Source organism: Syngnathoides biaculeatus, chromosome 10 (assembly GCF_019802595.1).
Source record: "Syngnathoides biaculeatus isolate LvHL_M chromosome 10, ASM1980259v1, whole genome shotgun sequence".
Taxonomy (NCBI): domain Eukaryota; kingdom Metazoa; phylum Chordata; class Actinopteri; order Syngnathiformes; family Syngnathidae; genus Syngnathoides; species Syngnathoides biaculeatus.
Window position 1 is genome coordinate 10,575,620 of NC_084649.1, and position 22,164 is coordinate 10,597,783.

Sequence of the window (22,164 nt, forward strand, 5' to 3'; positions counted from 1 at the left end):
CAGCATTCTTTTCGTCCTCGCGCAGCCATACACACGCACACACATTGCCACACCTCGTTGCCAAGACCGTGTCAATCAGCCTCCACACGCTCCCTTCAAACTGACACATTGACTGATGGCAAAGGGCTGAGAGGAGGGCTAAATGGCTGTTAGCAGGACTACAAAGAGAACGAGGAATCTTTGGACCTTCATTCCAAGACTGGGCCTCACTTTCCCTAAATATGTGAGGTCCAAAGCACTCCTATGGCTCTACCTTACTGTAATGATGGAAAATCTACTGAAATAAAAACCATTGTCCGCATTTAAATGAACGTTTGCTCTCGCTGTGCTATTGCAGGTTGGTGTGGGGCCAGGCGAGGGTTTCAACGTGAACATCGGATGGACTGGCGGTTTGAACCCTCCCATGGGTGATGCCGAATATCTGGCTGCATTCAGGTAAAAGCAACAGTTGTCGCGATCATTTCTTGACCTAAGTCTCGGCAATACATCTGATCAGAGTTTTCTTTTCCTTCGTAAATTTTATAGTTCAAGTTGCATCCCCACAGATTGGAATAGAATTGCACTCATACCCTTACAGAACCCAGCCCACTTATGTAACATACATATTGCGTATACTGTATACATGAAACACATATCCATCCATAGTGGCTCAGCTGGTAAAGCGTTGGCCTCACAGTTCTGAGGACCCGGTTTCGATCCCGGCCCGGCCTGTGTGGAGTTTGCATGTTCTCGCCAGGCCTGTGTGCCTTTTCTCCGGGCACTCCGGTTTTCTCCCACGTCCCAAAAACATGCATTAATTGGGTTATTCTGAATTGCCCTTAGGTGTGATTGTGAGTGTGACTGTTGTCTATCTCAATGTGCCCTGCGATTGGCTGGCAACCAGTTCAGGGTGTACCCCACCGCCTGCCCGATGACAGTTTTGATTGGCTCCAGCATTTGTGAGAATAAGCGGCTCAGAAAATGGATGGCTCGACTATTCTGTACTCAACTTTATATTTATCAAAAAATATATCAACTGAAAGCCTTTTTGCTGGACGTAAGTTTTTTCTGAAAAAATATAATAAGAGTTATTGATGCAAATAAAGATTAAATAAAATAAAATGATAATAAAATAAAGTCGTAAAGTACGTAAAATATATGCATATAATAAAAAAATATACGCATATAATACGTAAAGTAAACTAAATAACTAGACTTTCCAATAGTTGCACTTTATTCCTGAAGTGACAACTTACTGGAGCTCTCTCCACCTGATGAGCAAGTTGGTTAGGGCTAAGGTCACCTGCCTTGTAGAGAACATTTAATTTATTATTTATTCATTTAATTTCATTAATTCAACCACTTACCACAGCTAGTTGAAAATGAGTGGAATTCCGTATAATGAATATTTCTGCAAATTGAGACCCTAAATTTCATGTCATGCCACAGAGCCAAAATAGGACATGCTTATGACAGTGAAAGCTTTTATCAATATGACTCTTCCAAATGATGCGGAGGGGAAATTATATTTCCAGTGGTTACAATTTATATATATTTAAACAGTTCTGTTATTTTACAGTATAATTTGATGAAGTTTTAGCCATAGACCGTCATTCCTTGATTAAACCATTAAAAAAAAAGTTTTTATTTGGGATGCCACTCAACTTATATTTTCTTTGATTCATTGCATTTTTTCATGTAATAAATTTATTTGTTCAGCTCAAGACTGTGATATGTTTCCACTAGTGGCTCACCACCAGATGATGAAACCCTATTTCAGATCCACGTCCCGCTCACTCAGTGGGTGGGCCCCTCGTCAAAGGAAAAATGCTAATGAGGTTACCCTTAATGGGGGGGGGGGGGGGAAGAAGCCATAGGCCCGGTATGTCGGCTTTGAAACACTAAGTCCAGTGTTTACTAGAGTTTAGAATGGTAATTAAGGAACAACTGGTTCTTTCCGGGGCAGGCGTTTGGTTTTGGTTTTTTTACCCAGTACCGGGAAATGAGAAGTGTTTTCATGTGTAAAACTTCCTTTGCTAACCGCAATCTTTACAGTATTCACAGTATCATGTGACCGTGTGTGGGCTGTTCTGTCGGTGGCCGTACCTGAACCTCAGGGCGAGTTAACATGACACCGTTATCGGATGTCTGGGCCATCTTCACATGAAAATGTTTTGGATACTAAAATGCTGAAAACAAGAATGCATGTACTATACATTTCCGTTCATCACAGGGATATGTTCCAGACCCAACCAACAAAAGAAACCATATAAACACTTTTTTTTCGTTGTACCCCTAGTATAAAATGCACAAAATAATACTGTCGGTATTATTATAGCAGTTTAAACTGTGCCTTTGGGAGGCGGAGCTTAGTAGGGTGGCATATGACATGGCGAGCTGGAGGGAGCTTGGCAGCTTGGCTCAAGCTGTTTCTGCGTAAGAATGTCTGGCCGATAGCAGCTCCTGCCTGAGTCCGCTCATTGTGTTTATGTTTTTTATTGTTCTCTCCCTCCTCAATAAATAGCTGAAAAGTGCATGGGCAACTGTCACTCATTCACCACATGCAAGACATTGCAGTTCGTAAGTGTACCATAGAAACCCATAAAAAATAATCATTATAAGGCAGAGGTAGCAGGCATTAGACAATATGAAATTTCAGATGTAGACTGTAACAGGTTCTACTTTCAGTCAGTCGAGCAACTTTCTTACCTACTGTACTTGTAAATGTACTAGAAAAGCTTCAAAATTACCACCACTGTATAACTTTTCTGAGGCTCTGTCAAAGCATGATGCCCAATTTGGGTGTTTTGTTCAAGTCCATCTTTTTATGTACCGCATTTTCCCCACTATAAGGCGCACCTAAAAGCCTTTAATTTTCTCAAAAGCCAACGGTGAGCCTTATAATCCGGTGCCCCTTATATATGGATCAATGTTGGGCCTTTAATGCAGCTCCATCTAATGGATGCATACCGTAACCCCAGCCTCTACATTATCGTCTATTTTATGCGCCTTATAATGTGGTGCGTCTTGTATGTGGAAAAGGTTTGTAAAGAGGCCATTAATTGAAGGTGCGCCTGATAATGCGGAAAATACAGTAATCGTTCACATTACAAAAATAAAAACAACTTGCTCTAGACGGTCTGTGACATCATATGTATGCGAACGACAGCGAGGCAGCCTCTTTACGAAAGTAAATGCAGACAGTTATGGAGGTCTCGTCCTGATGTATTTATGGCAATTTAAAGGATTTTGTGAGACCGGAGCTAACAATATTTTATATTTATCAGTTGTAACATTGTTTTGTCGAACAATTGAGACATTGGTTGCTTTTTGATGACGGATAGTTCGGCTGAGTGCAGCTTGACCATACATTTTCCACTCATGTTGGATGCACATCTGATTTGTAGCCACATGTGAAAGAAGCCTGGGTTGAATAGGAAAAAAAAATGGAATTTCAGTTTTCATTGTGTAAAAATCAGATACGTGTCGCATTGGGCAAAAAATATTGCAATTGAACTGCAGTGTGAACATCGCATTATTAAGACAAAAATTGTACAAGATGAAACATCCTTCGCTCACTTCAAAGAGTAACGCACACGGAATTGTATTACTGTATAATGTCTCACTGCATTTGTTCTCATTAGGTGATTGGTACACTGAAAAGCCCAACACGCTAAATGGATCCAATTTAATGCATCATAAGTTCCTGTTTATTCTGTCGGTGCATTGCCAGTTTGCGCAGTTTAATTTGAATCCATTGTTTGGATGACAGGGTGTTCCGGACTCTCCTCAGGAGGGAGGGAAAAGACAGCCAGACTCTGTTGCGGGTGATGTGTGTCTGTATTTGGCTGCCTGTAAGTGACAGGCTTGTGGTTTACACTAGTTGCGAGACTCAAGTACAATCAGAAAAAAGCTGAGTTGCGTTGACTTGAGGTGTCAGGATGTTTTGTGTGTGTTTGGAGGATCACGACGGTGGTCCATATTTAAGGTCATTCTACTGGCCAGTAGCGCTGCGCGTTCATCTCTCGCTGGCTACTGACACATCCCAAAGTGCGGAGGAGAGCAGAATACGGCGGAGGAGAGGGGGGCTGGGGGGTGCAATTGTTAGAGAATCCAAAGGCGGCGTAATTAGGCCCAATGGATCCCAGATGGGTGGCTGTCAGTGACGTGAGAAGAGGGACGAGCTCTTAATAGGAACCAGACCCACACAAACGCCTTTGAACTGCCGCCGAAAGAGAGGGAATCAAACGCGGCGTGGGCCGTGTGAGCGCTTTGGCAGCCAAGTCAGGGAAGGAAGTAGGAACCAAGGCAAGTGTTCTCCCTGGAGAGCACAGGGTGTCTCATTTCTACCTGTTTGTGTCACAGGCCTTCCCTCACACGCCGTTTTCACTCGTATTACGTTTGCACATGTTTACGCCTGGAAACTGCTGCTCCTACCACCAGTCCCTTCACGCAGGAAATTACACATGGCGAATTTCTATCAATCTGTTTTTTAATTGACATATTTTCTGTTGTTTGTCATCGACAGCGAGATCTCAAAGATCAGATCCTATTAGATCTGGGATGCAGATTTTTGTTTTTCTTTTCTTCCGGAACTGAGTACATATACTGACTTGGGAAATGACGGAAATAGAAATAATATGTTCCTGTGTTAAACATTTAAAACTTTTTATACAAATGTAAAATGTAACCACAAGTAGTTTTAGTTAAAACACACTTCAGCTTTGATGGAGCAAAGCAAAATAAATATCCCGCAGTATGTCTTATTTTCAAACAAGTGGTTAACACGTGTGCCATGCGGCATTCAGATTATGGGTTTGAATCTCTTGTATTGCTGTGTGGAGTTTGCATGTTATCCCTACGCTTGTGTGGGTCTTTTCCGGGTGCTCTTGCTTCCTCCCACATTCCCAAAACATGCATATTCGGATCACTGAATACTCTAAAGCAATCATTCTCAAAGTGCGGTGCAAGTGAAGAACCACAGAATTCAAGATTCAAACTGTGCCAAATATTAGAATGCCTTGAACTTTTTAATAAAAAACAATACGGTACATTTGTCCAGAACATTCCAGTTGTATTTAACGCCATTTAAATCATTAAGCACATTTTATAAAATAGTGTTTTCTCATATTTAAGTTCAGTGTTAATCATTAAACTACATAATGCTGTGGAGACTTACAATAATAAATTCATATATGGATGGATGATATACTATAAGTATTTAAGAACAAAACAAAACCACTATCTCATATTTGATGAAGACCTAAGCACACTACACACAACATTTTAATATTGATCCTGATTGTGGTACTTGAAGCGCCAAATAGGTTTCTGTGGTACTTGGTGTAAGATGTTTGAGAGCCACAGCTCTCGTGTCCATAGTAGCAAATGCTTGTTTTTCTGCATGATCTGCGATTGACTGGTGACCAGTCCAGGGTGTACCCTTGCACAGAGACAGCTGGGATCACCTGTGACCCTAATTTGGACAAGCATTATAGAAAATGGACGAATGGAACTGTTACATAAATGTGACAAATGTGTGCTGTAGCTCGCTAACTATTGAACAATCCACAAGTGAGAACAAACCATGGCCCACCAATCTTTCATTTGCCGCAGCAAGAATTTACATTATCAATAGTCCTGCAATATTTGTATCATTAATTTCAGGCAGGAGGCGGGGTACACCCTGAACTGGTTCCCAGCCAAGCACAGAGCACATAGAGACGAATAACCATTCACACTCGCAATCATACCTTGCGGCAATTTAGAATCCCCAATCAATGCCTGTTTTTGGAATGTGGGAGGAAACCGAAGTATCCGGAGAAAACCCAAGCAGACCCGGGGAGAACATGCAAACTCCTCACAGGTGGGGCCTGGTTCTCAAACCCAGTCCTCAGAACTGTGAACCTCACCACTGTGCCGCCTTGTCCAAATTCTATGCCTTTAAAAGAGCTCAGATTTTGGGGTCTCACTGGAACGCCAAACAGACCCCTGATCTCAGTGAAGGTACATATGAAGTCATCATATTTCCATTTGCCTGTGGTGCTTCTCAGAGCCGTGGTGATGCCCATCGCCCACGAGTTCTCCCCTGACGTGGTGCTGGTTTCGGCGGGATTTGATGCAGTCGAAGGCCATTCGCCGCCACTGGGTGGCTACAAGGTCACCGCCAAGTGTAAGACTCAGTTGGCCGTGCGTTCACAGAGTGAAGCAGTCTTGATCTGGATTGAAATTTGTGTGTGCATGTCCCTCCCCCAGGTTTTGGGTTCCTTACTCGACAGCTGATGTCACTAGCTGGGGGTCGTGTGGTTCTGGCTCTGGAAGGGGGACAAGACCTCAAGGCCATATGTGACGCCTCTGAAGCCTGCATCAGCGCCTTGCTGGGAATGGAGGTGAGGCATATGTATCTGTGTGTGTGTTGATGTTTTTTGAGTGTGTTTCTCTTTGTGCATGCGCACCCACATGTCATCATGTTACCAACGTCTCTTTGTTGGACCCCAGGTGGAGCCTTTGTCCCAGTCCGTGTTGGACCAAAAGCCTTGCGATAATGCCATGCAGTCACTACTGAGTGTCATCCAGGTTCAAGGTGAGCAAAAATGAGATTAACAGAGCACAGGTAGTAGCATCGGGGAATATACACACTCCCCTGGCCTTTTGGGGATATATTTTGACCTAGACTGTTTACCATATTTGTGTCAAAAAAGCTTCCCAAAGTCACATCAAACATGTTCATGCACTTTCAACATCAGCAAGTGGGACAAAAAAGAAAATGCACAACTCACACACTACTCTGACAAATCATGTTAATAACTTATGAATATAGTAATAACAATATTAATATTAGATGCGACCTGTACAGTAGAACACTTCATGATACTCAAAATTGTTTTCCAAAAATAAATATATTAATGCATGACTCGGAATAGATGAGAACAAATGAGCGGCTCGGGGGAGTTAATGGGTGAATGCGGTATTGAAATAGATCCAGCCATCCATCATCTGAGCCGCTTCTCTCCACAAGGGTTGCGGGAGTGCGTGAGCCTATCCCAGCTAACTCTGGGCAGGAGGCGGGGTACACGCTGAACTTGTTGCCAGCTAATCGCAGGGCACGAAGACAAAAACAACCAATCGCACTCACAATCACACCTAGGGGCAATTTTGAGCGTCCAGTTAAAGGGCTACTGTCATGAAATGGATGATTTTTAGTATGTTATTAATGGAAAAACGTCAGCCAATATGTGCCCGTGTGTTTTTTCACCACAAAACATGATTTTGACGTAAACAGCTTTTTGTAACTCCCGCCATGAAAATCCTCTCGAGGGATTTGTTTTCGAGAAGAAGTAGGAAGTGACGTAAAGGACAGCAAGTGGACTCTTTTGTTTCCATTAGTTTTACCTCTGGGAAGGTAGCTCTTTGTTCCTTCGGGTCAGCGAAAATGCCGGCTCATTGCATTGCTGTACATTGCTTGAACACTCGGGAGAATGGATTTACCCTTCATAAATTTGCAAGAGACCCGGTTCGTTGTCAAAAATGGATTGCACGGGTGCAGAGTACAAGAGCTTCGTGGGTTCCGAATGACAGGTAAGTGTGTATCCAGCTACTAAAAAAATAATAGTTTGGGGCGGACCACGTAATCGGTCTCTCATAACATAACAAAAGATCCACGTACAAAATATGTCAATGTGCGCGTCGGATGGCGTCGGGCTGCTGAGTGGACGGCTGCGAATCTGAAGAACCCAGCCAAGAATGCCTCACTCAGCCGTGTGCGCGCAGTAATGCACCCTGGCTTGACGGCGTTCATCGAGTACTGCGGGGGCTATGAACATCCCCCTAAAAGTAGCATGGCTCGGCTCCATTATATGCCACCACGGCGCCGAAAATCAGCCACACCGCCCTAGGCGCCGCGTTCGGCGGTCACGGCTTCTGCGAAGGCTCTGCGTTGAGCTATGGTGACGGGAGCAGCTCTGAAGAACCCAGCCGAGAATGCCTCACTCAGGCGCGTGCGCGCAATAAAGTGCCACGGCTTGATTGTGTTGTTCATTGCTACTGCAGCGTCTATGAACAACCCCCTAAAGCAGCACCGCACAGGTCCGTCATAACCCACACTGGCCGGTGGCTCATCGCAGCCGCGAAAGTGGATCAGACGGGATGGGGTTTAGCCGTGATCGCATATCATCTGAATATGGCTCGAAACAATAGTGTAATATTGCCCCGAGGGCTCGAAACAATAGTGTCATATTGCCCCGGTAACTTCAGTCGGTTGTGTGGTGTTCTCCTTTTCGAAAAGAGCTCCTGTGTCAGAAGGGGCGCGCTTGTCTCCGATAGTTAGGGTGCACCGCGTGTTTTCATTGGCGAATGCCCGGGTGACGTCATGGACAGAGGATGCAGCCAATATGGCGACCAATTGGATATCGTAGAATGACACTTCTGCAACTTTGCGCATGGATGACGCACTCTCCGCTCACATTTATTTTTTCGTACAGACATTGAAGTGAATAATGTCATATGTATTTTTCATTACAATATCTATTTTAGAATGTTTATAGGGATGACACTTGAGCTTTAATGTTGCATGTTTTTGGGATGTGGGAGCAAACCGGAGTGCCTGGAGAAAACATGCATGGTAGTTTGGTTGAAGACTCTCAATCAGTGATTCCCAAACAGTGTGCCGGGGTATATTAATTTGCCGTGAGGGCTCATTAAGTGTGACGTGGGAAATTATCCAATTTTATTGAATTGCTAAAAAAAACATTTATTCCTAGAAATAATGTATCTTTATTCATCAATTAATGCCAATGAGGCACAATGACAGACAGAACAAAAAATCCTCTTCTATTAGATGGTAGGGAATACAGTAATTTATCTATACCTTTTTGGTGACATTTACTGTTGTTGGTGTGTCATGGGATTTTTCACTTGTAAAATATGTGCCTTGGCTCTATAAAGGTTGGAAATAACTGCTCTAAATTGCCAGTAGGTGTGAATGTCAGTGCAAATGGTTGTTTGTTTCCATTTGCCCTGTGTTTGACTGGCAGCAGTTCAGGGTGTACCCCTCCTCTTCTCCGAAGACAGCTGCGATAGACTCCACCATGCCCACGGCCCTAGCGAGGATAAAAGCATTTTGCTCATGGAGCCAGCACTTCAAACATCACACAAAGTGAATGTGGCACATGGACATATCACCCCCACACCCCACCCCGCCGATCCCCCTGACACCATGTCCACAACTTCACTGAACAATCAAGTATGTGCCAATCATCAGAAACTAATGCTAATGTGTCCATCCAACACACCTCAATGCAGCTCCACTTAACTTCGGGCTCTCACATGTTAGCAGGAATGTCACACCGGTGAGGGATGTAAATGTAAATGTAAATTTGCATGACAGTTTTTTCTGACTTTGCAGTCATGTGGTCCAACCTGGCCGTTGCTTCTTTTTTCCAATATGTGACATCCTCATTACACTTGTATGGCAGTTGGAAACGGTAACTTAAAACATTGCCTGTATTGTTAATGAACCTTTTGAAGACGGTATCAGTTCAAGCCTGGAATGGATTAATTTCTGTTATCTGCTTTGGGGAAAAGTTTCCAGTGGGAAATGCAACAAATCCAAGGTCGACCAGCATCCCGAAGTAGTTCTCCTTCTATTGTGTTCGATTGAATCTTCTGAGGTGCTTCCCTTCTTTGTCGTCCTCCTCATCACTGCAGATCCCTGGTCACATCTCCTCCTTTACACCCCCGGCGCTCATCCCTCCCTCCAGCCATCCCACACACACGCACACACACAAAGCCGCCCTGGCTCCAATTATCTTCAAACACTTCTCTGGCACACGACCTTCGCAACATCCCCTCCTGATTGCGCACAAATGTTATCCCAACCAAATTAGATTAATTAAAAATATTTGCAAAGCCACAAGAATGTTAAGCCTATGATTTAGGCCTGGGGTGGAATATATGGGAGTTGTATTCTCGCAACACATTGGCCTGATTGAAACTTCCTCTCAATGTGTGTCACACGCCCTTTCAGTTTACATTTCTGATGTTATCAACAAGGATATTTAGGCCGCAGGCTGTTTGGATGGCGTGACATTAAACAGCTCTGAGCAGATGACAGCCTTCACCACGAACACGCACCCCCCCTCTTTTTCACTCACGTCAGGTGACTACTGGCAGAGTGTGAAGGACTCGGCCGCCACCGTGGAGCTGTCCTACCTGCAGGCCCAGAGGCGATGGCTGAGACGAGACTCAGACAGTGAGGCCATCGAAGCCATCGCCGCTCTGTCCATGGGAGCGGCCATCTCTGACAGGTTGGCCAAATCTAGACGTGAACTTTTGCAAGTGAGCCCTCGCCTATTCGCAGTTGACAAACCAGCCATTTGCATTTTCCCCCCCTGTGGAACCCATCTATCCTCAGCTATTTGATAAAACAAATGGTCTTTCTGCAATGCAATACGACGCTGGCAAAAGACAAGGTAATAATTGTTGTCAAGGACGTATCAATCTCAACTAGGAGAGAAACATCTTTGTAAGTCAGGGAGGAGCTAAGTTTAGCCTGGGTTGTTAGCAGAAGTCAGCTAGTGTTGTGCATGTACAGATAGATCTGCACTTCGACCAACCAGTCCAGATTATAATTTACCTGAGTGAGGATAAGCGGTACAAAAGATGGTTGGGTGGATTCTGTAAGATGAGCTAGAGATGACTGTATATTGAAATGTTTTAGGATCACAGTATGTGGTATACCGAGTTTTACTACGACAGAGTTACTTTGAGTTTCAAGTGCCTCAAATTACAAGTAGCGACAGTTTTTGCCATTTATCGAGCTGAATTGTCAGTCACAAAAATAAAAAACCAAATCACTTTGAAGGAGCATAGAGAAGTCCGAACAAACCATGACAGGGCTTGTTCCCGCCCTTTTGGGTCCCCACAAAAATGTTTAGCATTTTTTAATATTGATAGTTTAAACCCTACATATGCCACAAATTATGATCCAAAAATATCTTGCAGCTGATTAAAATAGCAATTGTGATTTTCCTATTCATGTCCCAGATACTGTAACGGTGCGTAAGCCTCACTCTGGTCCAGGCAATGTAGGTTCAGTTTCCACTCATGATGGCGTCAGTGTCGTGTCAATCCCTACATGCGCCTTATGATTGACTGGTGATCAACCCAGGATGTACTTTGCTTTTTGCCCGAAGTCAGCTGGGCTCCAGCTCCCTGCAACCCTGACCACGATCAGGGGTACAGAAGATGAATGGACTTTCCTGTTTACGATTTTAATGTTTTCAAAGATGTGTGGGTGTAGGGTGAGGGGGCTGCTTGTTGGACCTCTAGTGGAATATTTCATCATGCTGTTGTTAGCTGTCAACTGTTCCCCAACGCTAACTTGGACTTGCCATAGAAGAAGGAACCAGGCTTTTGGCTGGTACCCTATGGAATTACAGGAAGAGAACAAAAATATACAGATAGATGCGAATAGGTTAGTTTTTCTTTGAATTGTTGTTTGCAAGTTTCCATTCAAAAATAGGTTGGGGTTCACTGTACTGGTTTGTAGTGTGACGTACATCACAACACCTGATTCATAACTGTCCTCCTTGTTGAATCAGGAAAAATGTTGAAAAAGGGCAAGAGAAAAACCATTCCACATGAAGAGGGAATCTTCGGAAGCAGACACCCTTCTCACGTTCCTAAATGGAAGCCGTACCCACAGAACCACACACAGACACAAATGTGCCTGTGAAGCAGAGCAGACATCCCCTCTGACGACTAACCAAAAGAAAATATAATTTTGCACTATAGAACTGTGTTGTAATTTGGGCCTGTTTGTGCTCAGATATTCAGACATATGTAAGATTTTTTTTTTTTTTTTTAAGTCCAGCCACGGTGACTTTTTTCTTCTCGCTTGGCCTGGATGCAGCGCTTTTGACCAAGCCCACCGTCATCACATCATAATCCCCAAGCGCCTCTTTCTACACGAGACAAGCCTCAGTGCAGCGTGACCAATGGAAGATGATTGATGTCATGTTGTCAGGAGTCCATATGTCGCTTCCACCTGATCGTGTCAGGTAGAACTGTTATTTTCTTTTGGGTTTTTGGACCTGTGGATGAGCATTCCTGCTGTATTTTTAGATATGTACTTAATACCTGTTGTATGTTTTTAGCTAACATTGCCGCTGCAACAGAAGGCCTTTGTGTATCATGATTGAGCACATGTATTAGAACAATGTCCCGTCGATGGACTGGCATGGCTCTAAGAAGTTTGTGAATGTGTTTTTTTTAACATCACCAAAGTGTCAAGAAATTCCTATCTCAAAGAAAAGTCTTTATTTTTTATTTATGTTTTCGTATTCTTTGAGACACGCTTGTGTGTGACAGCGCGGTGAATTGTAGGATTTTTAGAATACATTGTTTCTGCAAATTTTTTTTCTTAGTTTATTTCATGCTGTTCGCGCATCCAGAACGCTGTCAAGCTGTCAGTCATGTGCTGACGATGTGAAAACAACGACAAGCTGGCGAAACAATCCATTTTGTTTTTGGAGTTGTAGCTTACTTTTTATCTAACATATCTCATTACTCACCTGTTGTCTTAATGAAAGCTTTTTTTTGGGGGGGATTATGATGAAAAAGAGAAGCTGCCCAATGTGCTAATGTAAAGAGACCAAATGGTGAAATGAAGTTTCTGACCAAGATACATGAAGGTCAATTTGACATGATGCTTTTTCGATTGTCCATTTTTAACATTTATCATGTCAAAAAAAAAATTATATTCATTTAAAAAAAATCTGTCTCCTCTTGTCCTGATTTCTGCTAAATTATTTTCGTGTCATTAAAAAAGTCTTTGTTATTGTATTTTATTTGAAAACTACATATATGTATCATTATAAACAATCATAAGGTAAAGAATGAGATACATTAATGTCACTACTTTCCCCTCATTTAACTGAAAGATTACACAGTATATTGAAATAGTTGTGCAAAAATCACAAAAATACAAATGTATTTTTAAAAATAATAATTTATCAGTCAATAATAATTTATCAATAATAAATTAACATTAATTGTATGTATCTCAGCACTTCACCTTCTTATATATACTCAAATGTATATCGTATGCGGTCATCACCAAAAAAAATTCAATTCCCCCATTTTCCCTGAAGACCTTTATGATTTAAAAATAATCTATCCATTAATTTTCTAAAGCGCTTGTCCGAGGATTGGTGGTGTGCCGGAATCCACCCCCCGGCTGACTTTGGGCGACAGTCTTTCTACACCCAGGACTGCTCTTCAGCCAATCACATGGCACCTATCGACGAAGAACCACGGAAAGCTATATCCATATACATCAAGGATTTAGTTTTCAAGGTGCAAGTTTTTGGATGTGAACACCTGAAGAAAACACACTCAAGCACACAGAGGAAATGCAAACACACCTTAGATTCAAGATTCAAACCCGCAACCTCTCTGTGAGGCTGACGTGTGAACCACTACCTACTGCTGTTCATCTGAAACTAATATTACATGAGCATTTATTTAATTTCAGAAATAATAAATTTTTGCGCCACATCCCCTTGATTCCCTGCAGACTCATCTGATTATATTTACAATATAATATTGCATACACTCCAATTCATCTCATTTTCAAAACAATAATGAGTTTAAAGGACAAATGTAAAAAATATTCCTTTTTTTTCCAGAAAGACTTTATACACCAATAGATGAACAAGTTACTACAAAAGATTTTTTTTAATTAGCCACAGGATCTGACAACAAAGATGATCACAAGCAAATGCTAAACTCTACAAAGTGAAGTGAACAATGTGGCAGTGATTCCTGATCAACGCACATTTTACAAAGCATTTGCCTCAAGAAATGCCAAAAATACATCAATCATATGTTCTTGCATCGAATTATAACAGCGCAAAATCTACAGAAGAAGAAGCAGTGCTTCTGCATGCGTGAAAGTTGGAAGTAGTTCATTTTATTTACAAAGGAGAATCAGATGCTCGGAAAGTGATCCAATTAGGGCGCAACCACATCAGATTTGACTCCTCGCGCTCTCCCGCTTCCCACGAGCAAGAAGATTTGCGTGCCAGAGTGATTAGCTTATTAGCATTTTAGCTGTAAACATTCATCAGCTGCACCCACGGGCGTCCATCTTGTCTCATTGTCACTGCGGGCCAGCTGTTTGTCGACAAAAGCATCGTTTGTAAGTGTCCAGTGCTCCTCAGTTTGCTGTTAAAGAGTCAAGTTGGGGGAGTACGTCTCAGCGTCACAAGTCAAGCACGTGTCCAAAGGAGGGGGGAAAAATTACCCCCCCCCCCAAAAAAAAAGGATGACGTTGAAGTTTCAACATTTCACTGCTGTCAATTGGGAATTTTCCACTTGTTGGCTTTCTGCAGAGAAATAGAGACGGGTGAACATTCCCAGTGGTGGCACAACATATTAAGCACATACTGAATTTGCATTTAATTACACTTCTCTCCTACTTGGACATCCTGAGGACATCCTCCCTGACAACACACGTTACTTTTATTTTTTGTTTTGGTGGTTGTTTTGAGGTAGGGGGGACAGAAAATATTTTTGATCCTCTACTTTTATTCACAGTTTCTTTTCTACTTGCAGATTCTTTTTGTATAATCTTTATTATTTCAGCCTTTTGTAGGTTAAACATTTGTCTTTCCTTTTTATTTTATACTGTTCATCAGAAAATGCATGTACTGATACCAGTATTCTAAATTTAAAAAAAATGTGGGAAAATTTATTTTTTTAAATCCTCAAGTTAAAGCTTTATTCAAGCCATTCAGTGATTTTTAAATAAGGTTTTTAGATACTCCTGTGTGTCTTTGGGCATATTTATAATTTTTGGAATACAGTGTCTTACAAATATGCAATTTTGAAAGAGATGTGGCATTATAACTCTGAAATAATATTAATTGTAAACAGAAAAATATTGTGGTCCATTCCACATGAACATTTACTGTAGAATATGGTTTCATAAAATAATTACATTAAATAATATCCATATATTTTTTTCAGTTTTAGCTGGGTAAATCCTACTGTTGTACTGTCTTACAGACTCAGACTTAAGGTACTAGTCTACATTCCTTGCCCTACATAAAAAGAGCCAGACATGGAAAAATAATCTGTGACAGAAAGTGACACATCTTCACCGATGAGGCGTTTGCATGCCTGCGTGTCAAACAAGTGGCCATAGCATCGCCGTCACGCCAGCTGCATGCACACAACACAGACACCCACACAAACCCACAGTTGAATAGCAGCATGTGTACAAACGGCCAACACACGCATTTCCCTTTTTGAGTGGGTGTTTCAAAAATAAAGATAAGTGTCAAAAACACTTATCGTGCAGGAAGCTTTTTAAAAATGAGCCATAGACGTGATGCATATGCTCTTCAGATCAGTCCAGAGGAGCAGTCAGAGATTTAGGATGAACTGAAGAGCATCCAACAGCTGCATAAATTAAACTGCACATCACACAAACACACACACACACTCAAAAACCAAAAGAGAAAGATGAGAGGGGAATTTTGATTATAGTCCGTAGAAAAAGAGGACAATTGTTTTTCCTTCACAAAACAAACGTTTCTTTTTTCAAAGTGCCACACAGAGTAAGAGTGTGTGTGTGTGTGTGTGTGTGTGTGTGTGTGTGTGTGTGTGTGTGGCATGAAGCAGTGAGTTAATTACAGTGAAGCAGACTCAAAATGAAAATGCAGGCTATCATTTTGCTCGTGGGGATGAACACTTTTTGTCTTTTCTTTTGACGAGTGACGAAGATGCCCAGAAATGTAGCAGTAAAACAAAATAGTCACGCAAGTATGGATGTGAAACGTAACGGTAACATTCAATTTAATTTTGTTATGCAATGGTTTATTTAAAAGAACTAATTAATTAAAATGATATATTTTAAAAACTAATAGTTGTAAAACAAGTATTCATCTAAAAAAAAAAAAAAGCTGAAATTCCTGGCCTTACTTATTCCCTCTGCCGAATCTTTTTTTAGTCTTTTACTATTCAAACATTCTAAAAACATACAACTTAAAAAATAAATGTGTATGCATTGAGACCAAATGATAATCATGAAAAATGATGATAATATGATACATTTTATTGCAAATGCTAAATAAAATATTTTCTGGATGAGGATACATTTGAGAAGGCAGTAAACCCTTCTGGGTGAGCTGCATCATTAACTTTGTAATAAAACACCAATTGAGATTAAAATTAAAAAACCTTAATCACATAAAATTACTTAAATGAATAACCACACCCTTTTAAAAAATCTTTAGCATTATAGTCATGGTAATGGTGCATTAGTGGAGGGGTCACTTATCACACCCATGCACCACATGAGCAGCCAGCTTGACAGTTCTAAAAATAGCTCTCCAGTGATGGGACATTGTGATTTCCTAGGAAATCGCAATGGATCATTTAAAAATGTAAACAGTTAGTCCGTTATAAAAAAAAAGATAATTGAAAAATGTCTGCTTCCTACCTTGTTCAATCATTGTTAATTATATTGAGAATTCATTGACATGATCTCTCATCACATGCGTAAAATAGCATTAATTATTAATAAAGTAAAACTAGAGGTAATTTGAGTACATCAGAAGAGCGTATCAAACTGGAAGCCCTTCACTTAATCAGTACCCAAGAAGTATCTCTCAGTTTCAAAAAGGTCAATGACCCCTGCATTAGGGTACTATGTATACACCACCTCAACCCCCCCCCCAACCTACCCCCGAGATCCCCGCCATTTTCCATTATTAGCGTTCTCTTTCTTTACTGATTGGTTGTGAGGCATCAGATGCACTCTGTGTCAATTTCATCTCCTCCAGTTTAAGTTACGTTCATGGCTCCTCTCCCTGTAAGGTCCACTTTCTCCTTGCTATTCATAAAAGCTCTGGTACCAATTTATAATAATTGCTTATAATATGGTCATCGATGTTAAAAGTTACATTTAGCTTCCACCTGACGAATCATCAAACCGCAATCATTGTTTAAAGGTTTTGTAAGTAAATGATACATATAGATAACATCTGAAGACTTCATAATGCAATCATTTGCCTGCATTTAAGCAGTTTATAAGCTCTTTATAAAGGCAGTAATTATTGCTATACGAGCAACTAATTGAAGAAAATATGATAACTAGGTATCAATATGGCAATAAAGATGCTCTACACTCACTTTGTAGTACAGCAGTTGTGATCTGAATTGTTTAAATATAACAAAAGCCAGCATATTTTCTCTTCAACTTCTCAAGTACTGTCTGATCAACATGAGGCGTGGAGCACATCTGGTCCTAGCACATGTGCTCACATCAAGTTGTCTCGGGGGTCAAGACGAGATGCTTTGGCCCGTTGCGACCCCGATGTCGCGACGTTGTCTCTGAGGGCCCCTGCCGAGCTGATGATAACAAGGAGAGCCGGCAAAGTGGATCGTAATGACTACCGCGTTGCGTTCAAGGACGCTCGGCCTCGGCTCTCTACTCACGCCGCTGGGGCCCTTGGAGATTTTCTAATAACTGATGGAGCACCTGTAGCGAGCACATGGCTGCTCGTGTGTGTCTGGAGACTGTCATGTGCTCGAGTTGTCATTTAGTAAGTGCTGGGGAACTTGTCTCATATTAACACTTCAAAGCATGTGATTCTTTTTTTTTTTTTTGCTTCAGTCACCAATACCTGTGTGTGGAAATGTGTTTGTGTGTGTGCGTGTTTTCATCAGCATTGCTGATCAAGATAAAATGAGAGTTAAAAATCAGTCATCTGTTTACAGATACACAGATTGGTGCGCACTTCTGCACTGCTAATGAAAGCTGACAAGAAATACACACAGGCGCACACGCGCGCATGACCCTAACCCGAGTCCACACACCTTCCAAATAGCTCACAAGTGTTTCCAATCTAAAGGTTCCTGGCTGTCTGGGCCCTGAGCGCCACTGCCTGATTGCATGACGCTGGATACAACACGCAACATGCAACATACTAAATCCCCAGCGAGTGCAAATCTGCTGGGGCAGCCTAAGACGCGCGTATGCACACTTTTTACATTCACGTTTTTCACCTGCGCAACAATCAAATGTTTGTAAAAGCGATTGGGAGGCGATCTTCTGCGAAAATTAACTGGATATAATGGAAGAATAATAAATTGCTTTCTTACTTGCAGTATCAACTTTTAATCATCTTTAATTGGGCTGACGGACTATTAAACTATATTTTCTTTGGTTTGTTCTGGTTAAAAATAAATTTGAATGAATTCTTGTTGGCTGCTCATTTGACAGATTTTGAGAAATGTAATTTCATTTTGTTTAAATGTTTTGATGCTCTGGGAATGAATGCAGAAGTTATCGTTTTGGATTTGAATCCATTAATGCAATACATTTAAACAGCTAGAAAAAAATGGAGTTCACACATACAGCTCCAAAGGTTTCATTGTTTCCTAGCTTACCTATAAGTATTATGAAATATTTATATAATCCCTAATAATTAAAAGTATGTCCAAAATAGTATTTTCAATATGTTTTACCTCCATAATTTCATTGCATTCAAATTGCTGTAATTTTCATGATTAAATTGGGTAATTAAGAATCACGAAACTGAAACTGTTATTTCGGTCGATTTCAGATTGTATTCATACACATGCATTTGTAAAGCAAGTCTTGTATTTGAATGCGAAATCTATGTTTTGAAAGCTGTCGCTAATCACAAAAGCATATGAAACTACATGTAAAATTTGTTTAAGTCTGAAACAGAATACACGTAAATAAAAATGTTCCCTTCCTGCCTCATTATTTATTTGCAGAGCTCAAAGGCAAATGTTGGCGTACCAAATCGGTTGCATGCTGTTTACAATGTGAATGTAAACACGCGAGTCCACACTGATGTCATAGGGGATTCGGGTTTGCATATGTTTGTTTGTGTGTGCGTATGTTCGTACCTGGAAGTTAGCAGTGCAGCGTCTTCCTACACTGGACTAAACTGCAGCACAGATGTGAATAGAGCAGTGGAAGCAACAATGGCCAAAATGGTGAACGGGGTTAAGATTGATGGAGGGTATAAGGTCAGACAGGAAGATTTAAATAATAAATTTTCAAAAGGAAGAGCGCGCTAGAGAGAGTGAGAGAGTGAGGCAACAGCTAAAAACGGGAGCAAGGCGGTCCTAGTGGCTGGCGGACATGGCCCAGGCCCCCTCCATCCTCCACACGGAGAAGGCATAGCTCAGCCTTTCGTGGGCCAGGTAATTGCAGCTGGCCAGTTTAGCGTCCATCTCGTCGCTCTGCAGCACTTGATACAGGAAGTCGATGTAGCGCGACGCCAGTTTGAGGATCTGGATCTTGCTCAGCTTGTCCGAAGGGAGCGTCGGAATGATCTTGCGCAGCGAGGCGAAAGCGTCGTTGAGGGACTGGGTGCGCTGGCGCTCCCGCACGTTGGCGATCACCCGCTGGGAGTGGAGATCCTCAAAGGGCTGGTCGGTGCGCGGGCCCATTGATACGGGGGCCAGGCTCACCACAGCTGAGGGACTCTTCTTCACCCTCTTGGGTCCAGACGGCAGGAGGCCGGTGGGACTGCCAGCGGCGCTATCCTCGGTCTGAGCCAGACTGTCTTTCTTGGGATGAGGGGATCGTTTTCGGTGACCTGACTGGTGATTCTTCTTGGAGCCCCTTTCCAGTTCCTCTTCACTGGCCCCCAGCCCTCCTTCAGGGGAATTAGTGCAGGAAACCTCTTCTCTCATCTTCCACCTTCCAAATGTCTGTTTCTTCTCTCTTTAGCCTTTCAGACCGCCGTAAACGTATTCAACTTCTTCTTGTCCTACAACTGATTCTCCATTTGTGGTTGATTTCAAATTCCCACTTGTTCAACTTTCACATTCCCTTCACAACCTGGCAGACAGAACAACAACAAACCATCTGACAGGCCGCCCAACCGTTGCCCTTTTTATAACCGAACCCTGACTCGAGCGCTGTGGGCACATTTCATTGGCTCAGCACACTTCCAGGGGGACGTGGTCAGGGCAGGGAAGCAGGAAGTGTGTGTCGGCCGGGCGGGGGATGAGAGGATGGGGGTAAGTGGTCCTCTCAACCAATCAGAAGTCCCGAGTTAATGTTGTAGGGATGACGGAGGCTTTATGGTTTCCAGATTGGGTCCACATGCATGCTCTTGTCTCATTCACAATCACACAAAAAGTCAACTGGAGGGAAGACTTTAAAGCCAACATTTGGTATCACTAGGAAGTCACATTCTTCAGAACTCGAGAAGCAGTCGAAAAATCCAGAACTCAAGTCTCATGTTGTCTTCAAATAAAATATCGATAGCCAAAGTGGAAAACCTCCCATCTGCAAGATTTTCCAATCGCCATGTCTCTCGCTTGACAATGAGAGAACAAGAAAGATTTCCTACATTTAGTAGTGTTTACACATAATATTGAGATATATTAGAAAAAGCATTCGTTATGTATTGTGGGTTTTTTTTTTTTTTCAGAATTGGGAATTTTTCTTCTAGGAGTTTTTGCACTTCGTCCGTGGATTTGTCTGGAGCGTGTTGAGTTGATGAAAACAAATCAGCTGTAAAAATATTTTTGACTCTGACAATGAAAGAAGGATTCAAGACACAACACACATTATGATCTATTTTTCTGTGGTATTTCACAATGACAGACCAGGAAGTCCTACAGAGAAACCAGTCTATTTTGGCTCCAGGATTACCTCTCTGGAGACGCTGGACCATAAAACCTCCAACACCTGACCAGTGGTTGATGACCCAACGCCTCAGCTGTGCTGCTTTGTGACAGAACAACCTTTGACCCCTCTGTGGCCCAGTGACCTGAGACTGCAGAGGTGAGAGAGCACCTAATTGTGCTATCCATGTCCTCAGGCTCAAGTCAACACAAGTTTGTCTTCTTCAATTTTGGAACCTAAAAAATGTGGAACCACAGATACTTTTTTAACAAGCTGGCGGTAGTGACGCAGTGGGCCCTTCCATTCCCTGACAACGTTGAGTAAGGACGGCAGAATGGAACATTTCACGACCACATCTGTGTCAAAGTCAGGTAGATCTGGGTTTGAATCTCAGCTTGAGTTTGAATTTTCTTTCCAGTATTGTGTGCTCCTCTTTCCTGACGTGTTCAAACAACATGCACAATATGTTAATAGAAGAATATTTGCCCCATGATGGACTTGCAACAAACCTCAGGTATAGACTGCATAATGCCCAAAATCAGCTGGGATAGGTGCCCGCTTGGATGGATGGATGGATTGAAGGACGGTCGGAGTGTAATGTCTGAATCCAGAACTGTTTTCCATCATTTTCATAGGGTTGGACAGGGGAAAAAGGGGAAGTCTGAAAACATGTTGAAAAGTATAAACAAAAAGATAAACCATTGCATAATTAAACAAAAAAATTTATAGCACTGCAGTGTGAAGATGCATTACATTCACGTAATAAGAGAGGGGAACGGAATTGTTATGAAATTGATACACTGTGTGTGCATGTGTGTGTGTGTGTTTGTGTGTGTGTGTGTGTGTGTGTGTGTGTGTGTGTGTGTGTGTGTGTGTGTGTGTGTGTGCGCGCGCGAACTTCAAGCTTTGTGGTTGCTTTTGGCAGGACTTCAAGAAATTGATGCTCGATGTTGTTGATTGTAAAAAATAAAAAAAAAGATTGTGTGCAAATTATGGTCAGCGTTTCTTGTCCCTAACAAGTTCCACTAGAGTAGATATAGTCTGTTCAAATTAATTTGTGTATGCAATTATTTGTATTGCCCATATTGGCATCACCCATACTAGAAAAAAAAACAAAGAAAAAGCACAAAATACTAAATGCTCATTCATATTAAGCTGCTTTTACATGCAGTATGTTCATGTTTTGAATGCCAAGTTTTTAAATCTTCCCCCAAAATGTTGGTTAAATGCCAAATGTTACATCCACTAGGATGTGAGACATTTGGAGTTGCACCTGACTTACAATGATTCCCAACGCATTATTGAAAATTCCCTGAAATGTTGCAACCTAACATGATAACTAAACCTGCCTGCGTCATGACCGGAGTGACTAATATGGAATGACTGTACATGATGATGCATTGTTTGTCAAGTTGGGATGTTGTGTTAAAAATAAATAAAAACTGTATAAAATCATTTGAAATAATGTTTGATCTATATTTAATTGAATACGCTACAAA

At 41.8% G+C, this 22,164-nt stretch overlaps 2 protein-coding genes across 4 annotated transcripts in view; one reads left to right on the top strand and one right to left on the bottom strand.

The window, feature by feature from the left end:
* The window catches only part of LOC133507614 (histone deacetylase 7-like), a 45,969-nt gene extending 33,201 nt beyond the window's left edge, over positions 1-12,768 (top strand). For 2 of the 3 annotated variants that reach the window (XM_061832852.1, XM_061832853.1), the window contains 6 exons: positions 338-435; positions 6,033-6,151; positions 6,235-6,368; positions 6,478-6,562; positions 10,136-10,283; positions 11,580-12,767. In XM_061832852.1, the coding sequence (XP_061688836.1) occupies positions 338-435; positions 6,033-6,151; positions 6,235-6,368; positions 6,478-6,562; positions 10,136-10,283; positions 11,580-11,622 (627 nt within the window). In that variant the 3' untranslated portion in view covers positions 11,623-12,767. Of the gene's footprint in view, positions 1-337; positions 436-6,032; positions 6,152-6,234; positions 6,369-6,477; positions 6,563-10,135; positions 10,284-11,579 lie in introns of all 3 variants that reach the window. The other variant, XM_061832851.1, reaches the window with a different exon arrangement.
* A 125-nt stretch (positions 12,769-12,893) lies between these two features.
* On the bottom strand, positions 12,894-19,882 carry LOC133507615 (twist-related protein 2-like). Its single transcript, XM_061832854.1, has 2 exons — positions 18,928-19,882; positions 12,894-14,366 (listed from the first exon to the last, which is right to left on the bottom strand). The coding sequence occupies exon 1, from the start codon at positions 19,720-19,722 to the stop codon at positions 19,150-19,152; it is 573 nt and encodes a 190-aa protein (XP_061688838.1). The 5' UTR covers positions 19,723-19,882; the 3' UTR covers positions 12,894-14,366; positions 18,928-19,149.
* Between the last annotated feature and the right edge of the window lie 2,282 nt (positions 19,883-22,164).

Coding starts and splice junctions, on each gene's coding strand:
- LOC133507615 (XM_061832854.1), bottom strand. CDS start 19,722: ATGAGAGAAGAGGTTTCCTGCACTAATTCCCCTGAAGGAGGGCTGGGG.